General features: G+C 39.4%; 1 protein-coding gene across 7 annotated transcripts in view; it reads left to right on the top strand.

The window, feature by feature from the left end:
• The window catches only part of CPEB1 (cytoplasmic polyadenylation element binding protein 1), a 109889-nt gene that overhangs the window by 7293 nt on the left and 87420 nt on the right, over nt 1–15176 (top strand). For all 7 annotated transcript variants that reach the window (XM_087429008.1, XM_087429009.1, XM_087429007.1 and 4 more), the window contains exon 2: nt 10513–10687. In XM_087429008.1, coding sequence (XP_087285134.1) covers nt 10513–10687 — 175 coding nt within the window. The remainder of the gene's footprint in view (nt 1–10512; nt 10688–15176) is intronic.

The following is a 15176-nucleotide window of genomic DNA, read 5'->3' as shown; positions in this document are numbered from 1 at the left end:
GGCTGAATTTAGCTCTGCTGGTCAGGAGGTTATGCCAGCTCTACCATCCTGCTGCCTTTCCTGCTCATATTGTCCTGCCTGAGGGTGTGAAGGTCTCTTAATGCTAAAGCTTCTAAATGTTTCAGATGAAGCCCTGAGAGCAGTATTTCCCTGCCCTTGTAAGAGACTCCCCATACAGCTTCAATGTTGTCACAGAGCAGTTCCCTGACCTGGTCTCTATCTCCTGTCCTCCTCAGTGTTTGTCAGGCTGCCTTGATGCAGAAGGAAGGAGATTTGGAGTCTGGGATCCTGATTTGAGTCCTAGTGCTCTGTTCAACTGGTTGACTTGGAGCAAGATTTTCAATTTCTCTAAGCACGTGTTTTTCTTTGTGATATGTGACTGATACAATCTCATAAATTCTCATGCGGAACAAAAGAAACTGAAGGCTCTGGCCAATTGGTCATATAGGCCCTATTCTTGCCCTCTCCAATTGGGCTTAGCTTCCATTACTATCCTTTTCTCCAGTTATTGAAGGAATGTTGTTCTCCCTATTCAAAGAGCAGTTTTGTGCCTTGGAGTCCATCTTCTCTCACAGCCTCAGGACCTGTCCCACCTTTCACCTCTCTCTGTAAACATGATCACCTCTCCCCCACGTTTAGACCTCTCAATACAACACCTCCTCTAGCAGCCAGCCTCACTGGCTTTCCTTCACTTCCCCATCAAGCTTTTGTACAGGGTAACCCCTCTATCTTGACTGCTTCGCATTTGACTCGTCTCTTAAACCCTTGAGATCTGGCATCAGATGCTCCTCTCCCTTCTCACACATGCTATTCTGAAACTCTTTTTACCAAGTTCCCTGTGCCCTATCAAATCTTATGGGCTTTTCTTAGCCTTTCAGGATGTTTGCATTCCTGCCTGGCTGCTGCGATAAGATCTTTGAAAAGCACAAATCTGATTACCTACTCCATAAGGCAGTGGTTCTCAAACATTTTCATCTCAGGATTTCTTGACATTCTTAAAATTATTGAGGACCTCAAGAGCTTTTGTGCATGCGGATCATATCTATCAATATTTATCTGTTAGAAATTAAAACTGAAAAAAGTAAATTTATTCATTAATCATTTAAATATAGCAAATCCATTACATATTAACATGTAATTATATTTTCTAAAACAAAAATGTGTAAGAGTGAACATTCCTTCACATTTTTGCAAATCTCTTTAGTATCTGATTTAATAGAGATAGGTGGATTTTCCTGTCTACTTCTGTATTTAGTCTGTTTCCACGTGTTGTTTTGGTTGAAGTATATGAAGAAAATTTGGCCTCTCACAGATATGTAGTTGGAAAAAGGAGGAATATTTCAATAGCCTTTTTAAATAATTGTGGCTATTCCTCTTTGATACTACATCAAACTCAACAAGTGGTAACTTCTTAAAGGTTAGTTGCTACATGGAATCTGAAGCCACATGGATGTACTCTTCATGCTGTGCTACATTAAAATGCACTGGTCTATCTTGCACTCTTTGGATGGATCATTTACCTATGCCTGATTTTGTAACATCATATTTTAATCATTTGACAAATATTGGTTCACTGAGTTATGCAGTATTGCAAATGTTGACACACTAGTTAATAGCACCACCAGTCTCATCAGAAAAGTATTGAGGAAGGTGTCAGGTTCATGTGATGGCAAATAAAGGTTTTCTAGAATTCAGATGTTTTTCTTCAAAGTTCAAATTTTGTTATTGGCAGCAAATACAGTTATTGTTTTTTGTTTTTTTTTAAACAGCTGGCTTACTTTGTTTTCAAGAGAATGTTTGCGGAATACCCAAAGTTGATAACCATAGTATGTCAGTTGTTCTTTCAAGTGAAAAAGATGATTTGTGAAAAAAGGCTAATTCTTCTCGAAACTTAATCACATAAGTACTTTTCCTTGAGACAATCATCGTACTTTGATACGAAACAAATGGCTTTTATGCTCACTTCCCATTTGCCTCACAGAATATTAAAGGCATGTACTCAAGGGTTGAGATTTAGTAAAATAAATTTTTACTGCTTAGTCAAGGACATTTGTTAGTGAATCTGGCTTTTTCTGGGAATGCATAGCATGAAGAAGACAATAACTGCTACTGCAGCTTATTGGCATTGCCTTGATTCCTGCTGAGGTGCCAGTTTTATTCCCATCACTTTTGTACTGTCAGTGCAAATGTCAACATAGAGTGAAAAAAGAAACTGATATCTTAGAAGTATGAAAATAATTTAACTTCCATATCTCTGAAGGGATCTAGGGGACCGCCATGGGTCCACAGACCTCGCTTTGAGAACTACTGCCACAGAGTAAGGGCGAAGCTCCTTAGTGATAGCCTACAAAGCCCGTCATGGTCTGGCTTCAGCTTAGTGGCCGAGTTTGAGCCCTACTGGTCTACTCCTTGAACTTTTTTAAAATTGAGGGATAACATACGATGTATAATAAGAGACACTAATTGTAAGTGTATAGCTTGATCAATTTTTGTGTGTGTATATATATATATATCTAAGTAACTATGATGCAGATCAAGATACAGAACATGTCCAACACTCCATAAGCTTCCCTTGTGCCCTTTTCCACTCTGTATCCCTACCCCCCACCGGAGTTAACTATTCTGACTTCTGTTGTCATCAATTGGTTTTGCTGTTTTTGAACTTATGAATGAGATCACCTAGCATGTATTCTTTTGGGTCTAGCTTTTTTTCACTTAATTTAGTATCTGTGAGATTTCTACAAGTTGCAGTGTAGTTCACAAGTTTTTTATTGCTGTGGAGTACTACATTACAGATGAATAATCATCCATCTTACAGACATTATAGATGTGAACAGTTTATCCATACTTCTGCCGTGGGTGTTCAGAAAAGAGCTAACATAGCAGGCCTGACTACTGTCCTTTGGCTGGTGTCTGGGAACTTGGATTTTGAGTTCCCACCATTCCCAGAACTGGTAAGAATGACTTACATACCTAAACTGTATGAACAATATGATTTATGCTGAACACCTGCTTTCCTCCTGGAGTCTGAAATTTTGGTGTATTCCAGGCAGAGGCTGCCTATGTGACCAACCCTTAATAAAAACCCTGGGTGCCAGGTTTTAACAAGCTTCCCTTGTTGGCAACATTTCACACATGTTGTCACAACCTGTTGCTGGGAGAATTAAGCATGTCCTGTGTGACTCCCCTGGGAAAGGACCCTTGGAAGCTTGTGCCTGATTTCCCCCAGACTTTGCCCTGTGCACCTTTTCCCTTTGCTGGTTTTGCTCTGTATCTTTTGGCTATAATAAATCTTAGCCATATGTGCTGAGTAGAGCTATATGCTGAGTCCTCCTATTGAATCATCAAACCTGGGGTGGTCTTGGGGACCACTAATATAACAGGCATTAGTTTCTGTTTCTCTTCAGATTTCAATTATAATGAATAAAACTGCTGTGATTATTCTTGTACCTGCTTTTGTGTAGTCATATGTGTTCATTTCTCTTGCATACAGGAGCATGAGTGCAACTGCTGGATCAAAGTATAGTATCCCTTGCACTTAAAATTCTAGCAGTAGTGTACTTCTAGTTGCCTAAAAGCATCGCACTGTTTCATACTTCTTTGCCCTTGTACATGGTATTACTTTTGCCTAGAATGCCCTCCCCACAACTAGTATCCCTGATTGGCAAAAACTTTTTAATATTTTTACCTACCTGCTACCCTTATTTCTATGTATATTATTGGGCTTACAATATAGGGTATAACTTACTTGTTTATGTGCTTGTATTCCCATTAGACTAACTCCTTGGGAGCAGGGACAGTCTTATTTATCCTGTCTCCAGAATGGCTCCTGGCATATGATGAGAATGCAATCAGTAAACATAATTGTAATCTTTGGGTCCCCAAGCATCAGGTTGTATTGTTCATGGGTTCTTTGTTTTTTGTTCATGTGGAATTGTCTCGATCCAAACTTAAAACCCCAAATTCTGAAATGACTTTGAGTGGCCGAGAGCTTTGACAGTGAGAAGAGAGAGAATTGGTGAGTGAATATTGGTTTTGATCTTGTCTTAATCTTTAAGAAAGGAGTCACTACCACTTATGGAGGTTGTGATTAAAGTGGTAAAAATATCTGTGAAAGAAGTGTGATATGGGTCTGCCTTTCCTATGTTATCTGTATTGAGTGTCTGTAGACGCAGCAGATGTTATTATGCTGGGTGCTGCTTAGATGAAGGCCTTGAAGGATGTTACAGTTTATCATATGCAGAGCTAACAGTACATACAGCCAACAATTTGAGAGATGTGAGAGCTCTCACATTTGAGCTCTTCTCAGATGTGAGAAGAGCTACAATTATAGTGACCATGTGTTTTAGATATTCTTGAGCAGTCTTGGCGTTAAATATTCCCTTAATGTTCTCATAAACCTGTCCTGGAAATTGTAGTATTTCCTTCTCCAGACTAAGTTTATAGAGTAAAAAGAATATTGGGCATTACATGTACTGAATTAAATGAGTGGAGAGTCGTTGATCAGATACCCAAAGATGCCAAGTGAGATAGACTTTTGAAGTATGGGTTGTGTTTGGCAACTATGAAGTCATTAATTTAGGAGCAGTTGTGTAGTGTCTTTTTGGGGAAAAGAAGTCGTGTTGGCAGGATATTGTGGGTTGCGAGGATGAACAGGAGGTTAAGAAGTAAAGATAGCATATTTTCTAGAAGGTTGGTAGTAGAGCAAAAGAAAGAAGGCAGTGGCTTGGAAGGATGTTTTAGGTCAAGGAAGATGTGCTGGTTTTTTAAGGTGAGAGCCTTGAGTGTACTTACGGACTGATGGGAAGGAACTAGTGGAGGAGAGAGAGGAAAGTCAGATCTGGAGGAAGAGAAGGTGATGTTTTGAATCTTGTATCTGGCTGTGGATTCACTTGCTCTTTCTGTTGGTAAGGACCTGCACACCGTACCTCCCTTATTCCTGGTGAACCTTCCTGTCCAGCCGTGTTAATGCAGTTCCTTTCCTTAAATTTAGTGTGTTCTGTATCCACTCTGTGCTTGTTCTCTGCCCAACTGTTCTGCTCTTTCTCACACTTGCTTATTGAAATTCTACCTTATCATTATTCTCTAGCTTAAAAGTCTAAATTGTCAAACTATTCCAGATAGCTTAATTTTTACTCCCCTCTTCTGCGGCATTTTGTACTTACGTTGATCTCCACTTACCTAACTGGATTTATTTCTTTTTCCGACTTTAATTCTCGCTGGAGTGAGGATTATGTTTTATCTGTCTCTGCAATATCAACATCTAACCTAGCAGGTTTTTAGTATTTATGAAATACTAGATTGAACTATGTGAAACTGCCATTTTGTTGGTCGCAAAAGGTAGAATATTGACGATTTCGTATGGACCAACCTAATAAATTTTTATTTCTTACGTTGTTACACAGAAGACTTGAGGTGGAAGTACAGTTAAGAATGGACAAGTAAGGACCAAGGAGAGAGTTAAACATAGAGAAGTATTTCTTAACAACTGTAGAGTCATTCAGGTTCAACCAAAAACTTGGCTTTGAGTGAGCAGGTGACCAAAGCAAACATGGAAATTTGGCTAGAAGATTAGAAGTTTGGCTAGAAGTTCTTTCATAAAGAACTTAAGGAAAACATATCAGTTCCTTAGGAGAAACTGTAGCGTTTCCTAATCTTTGGTCTGAATGATATTTTTCTAAGTGGATGTTCATGTAAGGGCTGTTCAAAATTGTAGTACATGGTCTCCTCAAAATCCAGAGTATAAATGCTCTAGAGGTTTTATTCAGCTTTATTATAACTTGCTATAAACTAAGGGCAAACTGCCAAAGTACATCTCAGAACCAGTTCTTTGGGGGTGTCGAAATATATTACTTTCTATTGCCGTGTCTTAATTTAAAAACAAAATCTAATTGTTCAAGACCAATGCTTTTAACTAAAATGTATCTGATTAATTAGAAAATCTTACTCTCAGAAAAAGTTTTAGTGTGAACACAGTTTTGCTGGGGGCTCCATAGATTCCGATCCATGGACCCTAGGTTTAAAACTCCATCTGGAGGAGTAGATAAACTGTGTGCCCTTAGACAGTCTTCCGTAAATCTTTCACCTGGCTTTTGATGAATGCATAGTAGATGATTAGCAGCAGTAGTCTTTCAAGGGTCTGTGGTGTAGGTGTTGTGTTGTTGATTAAAGGCAAACTGAATAAAAATCAACCCAGAGATGGTAGAGTTGGCATTCGTTTATGATAATTAAATATCCCCAAACCAGGATTTTACTTAAAGGAATGGCCATCCTGTCACCATGTTGATCCTGGGTTGTATAGTCTCTGAAGGCACGGCTGGGGTTTCCAAATTAGGCACTACTCGATTTGTTCTGTCATACAAATAAGTATACAATTGTAGGTACACCTACACTCATTCCTTAACTAGCAAACATAGCTACGTGATGTAGGTTCAGATTTTTAAAGAGTTATGAGTGATAGTTTCAAACCACAATTGCAAAAAAAAAAAAAAAAAAGGACTCCAGTTAGGTGCTAAACAAGTAAAGAAGCTTCTTGGTGAGTTTGACTAGGATGAATAAGTTGAAAGCATACCTCTGAGGAGCAATGATTTGATCAAGTATATGGAATTGGGGGACATCTGTCACTAATAAGTTATTTATTGAGCATGTTCAGGCACTTTATGTATTTCTCATTACTACAAAGTCTACAGAATAGCTGGTACTCCATTTTATACCTGAGGCAACCAAGGCTCAAAGAAGAGTATTTGTACTCCAAAGCATGTGTTCTTTCTGCTTTGTGAAACAGTGATTCACGGATTCTTCCCGTTTGGAAAAGGGGAATGCTTTCTTCAGACTATGGTCTCCCCTCCCAGTTGAAGGTTTTTGCTGTAGGAAGCCACTGTTTCATGATGGGAGTGTCAGCGCTCATCTGGTGAGAGGGGAAAATGGAGACGTGCTGTAAAGCAGCTTGTATTAGCGGAGATTCCTCATGAACCATTCTTTCTGACAATAAGTAGTTGTAACTAGTTTTATCTTGAGGCATTGTTTAGCTAGTTAACAGTAAGAATTATGGTTTTTTTTCCTAGCATTTCTAAGTAATTCTTCCTGTTGATCCATGATTCTCAGTAGTGTTAAGCTTTGCGTTCTCTTGGAAGTATGATCTGTCTTAAAGCCTACTTTCCTGTCCATAGTGAAAGACAAAATGTCAAGAAAAAGAAAAGCTGCAAACGATCTCACTTTATGGCAAAATATGCCAAAAATAACAGTAAAGCTATCAGGCAATAATAGCATAACCATGAAAAACACTGTTTTACTTATGATAAAGCATAGGTATGATCTCAGACCTGTAATTTGATCAAAATTAAGATAGAATATACAGAGTAATGGGCCTGTAAATATAGGGGTGAATAGAGGGTTTCTGTTTTGAAAATGAGAAACTATGAATTCATTTAACTAGAGAGTTCAAAAGGATCACTATATTCTATAGTAGCTTCAGGTTTTAGAGAGTTTAGTTTGTATCATGTCTTTAGTCTTAATCTCTTTAAATCAAATGATTGGGAAGATTAGGCATGGAAGGGCCTGGGGTCTTCAAAGGAATAGTTGACCTGGGTCTTTAGTATGTTTTTCTCCTTTAATGAGCAAATAGATTCGTTCCTTCAAGGATCCCTGTGGTGGCCTCTGACCCCTTGGTGTAATAATAATGATACTACTGATAGCCAACATTCATTTGTTCAGCACATAATTATGTACCAGGTACTATGCCAAGCATGTTATGTGTATTAATTTACCAAAAGCCCTATGAGATAGTATTATTACTTTTATCCCTATGTACCCATAAGTGGTAGATTGTTCCCCATCTGTCATTTCTGGCTTTGATCTTTTTTTTTTTCTTCCAGATTGGGTACTGAAAGCAAACCATTGGTACTTACTGATGTGATTAAGCAGTGTGGGGTATATGTTGAACACTTCATTTACCTTTGTTCTAGTCACACAGAGTCCTCTAGTCTCTGATTTGGTATACTTGAGAGAAGGGGAGGGAGGGAGGCATTCCAGATATCATTTGCCTTGAGTTTGAAGGTTACGGTGTATGTTCCTGGCAGGATTGAGAGTGGGACAGAGTTGGCCAGGCATGTTTCTAAATTAAATTTTTTCAGGCTGCCTGAGATAGTAAGATTCTTAGACTTTCCATTCCTCCTAGGGAAGCAAGTTTCTCCCAGAAGGGCTCCAGGTCTGCATCTTCCTCCTATACTACTATGGCACTTTCCTCTCTGGTTCTCCTGCCTCGCATCTTCCATGTAGTTGCTTGTGGTCTTCTCCCAAGACTTGCATGCAGTTGTCATTTATTTGCATTTAAGTGTGGCCAGGTTGGAGAATCCGTATATATAGCACATCTGTTATAGTAAATAAAAATTAGGTTAATTTTTGTACATTAAGAGAGGCCTTTTAAAGTTTGGGAACCTCTGATGTAGAAGATAATTCTGACTCCTTAACCTGGCATATGAGGCCTTCTTTCCAGTCTGCTCTCTTCTCCTGTATCTAATGCTCTACCACACTGGACCACTTTTGATAATTCTCCTCTGTTCTCTGTGTTCTTCAGACCTTCCTCTTACCCTCACTTCCAGGCACATTCTCTTCCTCCTCAGCTTAGAGGACAATGTATATTTACAGCACATTGTAGCTTGTGTTGTGCTTGTTTACAGCATGATCGGGTCTTAGTTCCCTTTCTAGACTTTAGTAATTTCTTTTAGTTGAGTCTCTGTCTAATCTGCTTACCCTTAGGGTGCTCACTGTAGATAGCAGGTTAACATTTATTAGGTAGTGAATGAATGAAGTATGTAGCCATAAGATCTGCAGATTGATTGTAAATGCTTGTATCTTAGCCTTTCTGAAGTTGCCTTAGTGAGGTTGAGAATCATCTTAGAAATCTACAGTTGTAAAAAGGGCCTTGTGTCAGTGAATTTAACCATTCTCAATGGTGCCTCTCTGGAGAGCTTGGGAAAATGACCTTGCAGGACTGTGTATTCTGGTCATCCTCACAGCTTGCAAAGGGTACCGGTCTTTTCAAGAGCTTGAGAATAATGTGGGATTCAAGTTTGTCCCTTTAAGGCCATCCTGCAGAGTTTATAAAACTGTAAATGCTTCTGGTCGTTCTCATGCTTATCTGGATTTTAATAGGTTAAACAAAGTGATGCCAGGCTTTTTTTGGTTTTGTTTTGAAGTGACCAGCTATAAGATTTTAAGTGCACCTTTCCTTACTTGGTCTGTTTTTTATTTATTTTCCCCAAGGTAATTGGGAATAATAGAACTGATATCAGACTCCCCTTAGAAGATTCAGTCTGTCAGCCAATATTTCATTGCTTACTATGTCTGGCATTGGATGTGGTGATTGAAGGAGATTGAAGAGTGAAGAATTGTACCTAAATTTCTGTATAGAGTACCTGGTGGGTGGTGGTGGTATTTACGGAGCTAGAGAATAACAAAAGAATCACTTTTTTGTGGGAATGCAGTTCGTGATTTTATGTCTGCGAGTGCTTTTTTCATTCGGTAATGTCTTACACGAGTTGTATGTACTTTTAATGACCACACAGAATCGTACAGTTAGTTCCCTTTGGGTGTAGCAAAGAGTGTTTGTACCACTCTTCATGCTTACCATATTTTCTCTTGTAGTTACATCTTCAGGTGTAAAAATAGCAGCTGCCATATGCCAGGCACCATGCTAAGTGCTTTATGTATCTCATCAAAAGGTTGGTGGGTACTCTTTTCCCAATTTACAAAATGAGGAAACTGGGGCACAGAGGTTAAGTAACTGCCAATAAATGGCAGAACCAAACTTTTTAAACAACTGTATTGAGATATAGTTTACATAACTATAAAGTTCACCTTTCAATGTAAAATTCAATGATTTTTAGTATAAGTTTTGCAACAATCACCATAATCTAATTTTAGAATGTTTTCATCATCTCAAAAAGAAACCTTGTACCTATTAGCCACCACTGCCTAACCTCCTCCCCTGCTCCACATTTGAAGGCAGCTAGTATACTTTAGATTTGCCTGTTCTGGACATTTCATATCAATGGGCTCATATAATATGTAATCTCTTATGACTGGCTTCTTTCACTCAGCATAATGTTTTTGAGGTTTATCCATGTTGTAGCATGTATCAGTACTTCATTCCTTTTTATTGCCAAATAATATTCTGTTGTATAGATACACCCTGAGATTTGAAGCAGGTATGTCTGTCTCTAAAGCTCATGCTGCTGCTGCTACCGTGCCACGCTAATGCCTATATGTGTCCCATTAGATTAGAAGGTCCTTGAGGCAATATCCTGTATTTTGGTGTTTTTTCCCTCTTACAGTTCTCTCAGGGTACCTTGCTCATGGTAAACACTCATTAACTATTTTGATATATAGACAAGAAACTCAAGTCCTTGTTACTTTATCTAACTCATAGTGTTGGCTTGGGAGAAAGGGGGCATGAAGTCTCTATCATAATGGAGTGTAGAAAACCTAAATATATCTTTTTTCTGTGTCTAGGAAGAAGAAGCGGGAAGAGTAAAAGACTGCTGGGACAACCAGGAGGCTCCTGCACTCTCCACGTGTAGCAATGCCAATATCTTTCGAAGGATAAACGCCATATTGGATAATTCTCTGGATTTCAGTAGAGTCTGCACTACACCCATAAATCAAGGAATTCATGATCATTTGCCAGGTGACTTAGATTTGAAAAGTTGGATGCATTAGGCATGTGTATGGAGCTGTTTCTAGGCAGCTTCCTTGTCATAGCCATGAAGTCATAAGCCAAAGTCATAAGAATGACCTTGAATCTCTGGCAACATTTGCCCCTTTTGTAGTTTACTTTGTGGATTGGGTCCTTCTCTGGGTGAAGACTATCTCTGATTATAGTATAGAATCTATTTTATGATACACAAGAATATTGGGTAAAAAGATCAGAAGTGACAGAACTATTTGTAAGTGACAGAATTATAATGTGTCACATATGTAGTTACAGATTTGCTGGTAGCCACATTAAAAAAGTTTTACAAAAGTGAAATTCACTTAATATTTTATCTAACCCACATATACAAAATACTATGTCAACATATAATAAGTATAAAAACTATTAATGAGATATTCTTTTGTTAGGACTAAGATTTCAAAATCCAGTGTATATTTTACATTTACAGCACAACTCAATTAGAACTTGCTGCATTTCAAGTGCCCAGTAGCCACACGTGACTAGTGGCTACTGTATTGCACAGTGCAGCTCTTGACTATTTTAATTGCTTTTAAAAATGAGTGTGAAGTCAACAATTTAGTTTTTATGATACTTAGCATATTCCACACAATAGTGGAGGGAGAGGGCAGCATCTCCTGAAGATGATACTTCACAAGGAGGCTTGGATGTCCTAACAGTGTTTCATAATCTTTTGTGGGAGTTGCAACATGTTATAAGAATTTTGACGGAATGTTTTTTATTAGTTATTTTAAATGGAAGTGAACATATTCTTAATTTTTTAAATGGACCTTGAGAAAATTTGGCAACAATGAGGATTCTCAGAAAAAGGATTGGTAATTGCTGTTTTGGATGATAAATTCTTTGATTTATTTTTTAACTTGACCTTGGAAATAATTCCCACAAAGCCACAGGAGTATGTGAACATAACGTGGCTAAATGTTTGAGAACGAGGTTCATTATGAGGGAGACTGAGTTGTGGTAAATGTAGAATTTGTTTCTATTAAATTGTACTGGAGGGCACATGAGAGAAGGGCATGGGAGGAGGGAGGGACGTTGGCGGGTCTTGTCTCTTCTAACTTCCAAAAAAGTATTTGTGAAATATTTTCTGTTAATTGGAGTAAGTCATGAGCTAACATTCATTCTCCTTTAGCTTATGCCAAGTTAAAAATTCAGAGAATCGTCTTGGTTCTGCATACATGTTCTGTTTCTCTCCTTTGAGAAAATTGCATGAATTACGTTCCAATAACAATGACGGTTAACAATGGCTTAAATCTCACTGGGTTGCTTTAGACATGCTGGGAATTTTTATAGTTTATAGCAACGTGTTTTTCAGGTAATGCTATGTTGTTGAACTGTCTAAGAGAAAGAATACGTGGTTAGTGAGAGAGGAGCTTTGAGGAGTGTATGTTTGCAGTTGGTTGGGGAGCCCAGTGGCCTCACTGGTAAGATGCCAGGCTCTAGTGAAGGTGTTACCATTGTACTCTGCCCAGGTTAGTGGCTGGCCAAACTACAAGGTATAGACTTCTTGGCCTCTTCAGATACTTCTCAGGGCACACATCCAAGAGGTACAGTGGGAAGAGGACCTTGAAGAAATAGGGAAACCTAGGTTCTGAGGTTGACCTTGAGCAGTGAGATAAAGGAGACAGTTTTCTGAGCTGTAGAGCAGAAGTGTACCTGCCCAGCTTGCCTCAGAGGGTTCTCTTGGGGCTCAGATGAGGAAGCAGTACTGCAGTTTTAAGGGACCTCCAGGGATTGTAGGAAAGTTTCTAGTCAAGGTAGCTGGTGTTCTGTGCCCTTCACATACACTGAGCCCCCACTGTATGGTCAGCTCTCCCCATTCCCACCTGAGATGTTAGATCAGGGCTGTGGGCCCTTGGTCGTGCGTGGTGAAGCAGGGCTGCCTGGCCCACAGCAGAGAGCACCTTGACCAGGTTTCCCCAGCAGGAGCTCCTGATAGACCAGGCCAGCAGAAAAACCGACCTGTGGTTAATGTGGAAGTAAACTCGGGTACGTATGTATTTTCCGTAAAGAACTTTAAGAAATAACCTGAATTTGTAGCTTCTGGTCAAAAGTAATTTTATTACCTAAGAAAATAATGAGAACTGTAAAAACTTAAGAACAAGATTATTTATCACAGCATTTTAACTAGGGAAAATTTGGCAACAACAGAAGGTTAAGGAACCATATGATGGACTGTTCTGCAGCGTACAGAACATTCCTTGTAGCACAGCCATACCGTGGAGTGCCCTGCAGCTACTTAATGACGTGGAAAGATAATGAGAAAGCATCTGAAAGGAAAAAGCAGAGTACTAAACAGTATGACCTCAAGTATAGATACGTCTATATCTATATATGTATCTACACACACACACACGGAATAAGACTGGAATGACAGACATAAATGTAACGTGTTATGGGTAATTTTTTCTGTGTGACTTTCCCCACTAGTCTTCTATAACAAATATAAAAACAACTTTTTGAAAAATGGTATATCCTACCACAGTGTTTCACATTACTGTTTTCATTTTGCATAGGTCACATTTAATTTTAATTGCACAACTTGTTTCATATGGGTGTGCCTAACTTCGTGGTGGTGATGTCCCATTTATTTTTTTCATTTGAACAGATGTTTAAGTCACTTGCAAGGCTGTATGCTAGCTGTGACAAAATATTTCATTGTATGGTGTACGGTGAGAGTGGTAACAGAACTACACACTCAGTTGATAAGGCATTATTGGAAAAGTGCTGTGACAGGGTCAAGGAGAAAGAGATTGTATTGGTTAGGAAACACTTTTTGGATGAAACAGCATTTGAAATAGACTTTGAAAAAGAGAAAGCTATTTCAGTGTAACTGGATGTCAAGTAGATTTTTTTTCTCTTGCTTCAGAATTGGCTATTAGGGTCCGAAGTTGAGAATGAAGAGATGTTAAGTGACCTGTGGTGCAATGCAAGTCCCCAACATTTGGGGCCAGATACCTCCCTGGGGGCTTACCAAGAGGCCACAGAGCTGTCCCTGCCACCACCAATATTATCTCAGCCTTGCCCTGGTCTGTATAAGAAGACCATGTAGGGAGAGTGGCACTTGAAATGATTCCCTCTGCTCTCAATGGAGAGTAGGGTGGGATGCCGCTTCTTCTGTCAAGCCAAGCAAGGAAAGTGTCTTCCAAGAGAACCATTTGTACAGATTGAGGGTGCTTCCAAAAAAGAAGTCAAGGTTCTTCCTAAAAGAAGTCCCTTGTTAGGCACCAGACCTGCTCTCTGCCCTTGACTAAGTAAAGATGAAAGAGAGATTGAGGGCCGGCCCCGTGGCTTAGCGGTTAAGTGCGCGCTCTGCTGCTGGCGGCCCGGGTTCGGATCCCGGGCGCGCACCAATGCACCGCTTCTCCGGCCGTGCTGAGGCGGCATCCCACATACAGCAACTGGAAGGATGTGCCACTGCGACATACAACTATCTACTGGGGCTTTGGGGGAAAAATAAATAAAATTATGAAAACGCTCTTCTTTAAAAAAAAAAAGATTGAGAGGTGATATGGGGCAGGGAAGGAGAGTGGCTGGAGCTGTCTGAATTCCTACCACTTGATACGCAGGGAAGTTGTGACACTCTGTGGTTCAGGAGGGCTCTACAGAAGACGTGAGCTTTTTGGCTAGTATCCCACCAAGAAGGGCCCCTCTTGTGTGAGGAGTGGTAGGAGCTGGGATGGGGCTGGAAGGTCAGGCCAAAGCAGGATCTCTTAGCCAAGCAACTGTGCAGTGAGGATGTACACACTCTTTCATGAGAGGGATGAGTGGCACCTAGAGGGCCCTTTCCATACTCCCTAGACCTTTAAGCCGTAATATGTAGATCTCTGTGGGGAAGGGAGGAAATGGGATGTAAATGGACATGTGATTAAAGCATAAATGAATTGAGTTTTTATTAACAGTGTCTGTAAAAGTGTGAAAGTTGGTTAAGACATCATTAAGGGACATCTTAACTACTAGATGGGTAGGGAGATGTGTTATATAGTATGGCTGGGGGCAGTGACTAGAGGAAAAAGTTTCATGTTAACTCACTGAGATGAGACTTCAAAATAACCACTTAAAATAGCTTGGAGCTTTATGAAAGAGATTAGCCAAAGTAGTTCAAAGTAAGTGGGGTATGGAACTGAAATGCTGATTAAAATTTTTAAGTATAATACACATGAAGAAAAGTACGTAAGTGAAGTGCTCACACTTTCTCAAACTGAACATAACCATGTAACCAGCACCCAGATCTAAATGGACTGCTCACTTTTAATTTAGGACCAAAGAATTGTATAGTTGTAGCTCAATATTGAATTTCTGGTTTCCCTTTTTATTCTGGAGAATCATAAACAGTATCATCACTAGCTTATCTGAAAAGGTATTCTGAAACAAAGTTTAATACATTCAGTCCCAGCTAACAGGAGACAGTTGAAATTACTCTCAGGAAGTCTTGTTTCCCACA

Source organism: Ceratotherium simum, chromosome 3, assembly GCF_057802395.1.
Source record: "Ceratotherium simum simum isolate JZ-2026a chromosome 3, ASM5780239v1, whole genome shotgun sequence".
Lineage (NCBI taxonomy): Eukaryota > Metazoa > Chordata > Mammalia > Perissodactyla > Rhinocerotidae > Ceratotherium > Ceratotherium simum.
This window is presented reverse-complemented; position numbering and strand designations above follow the sequence as displayed.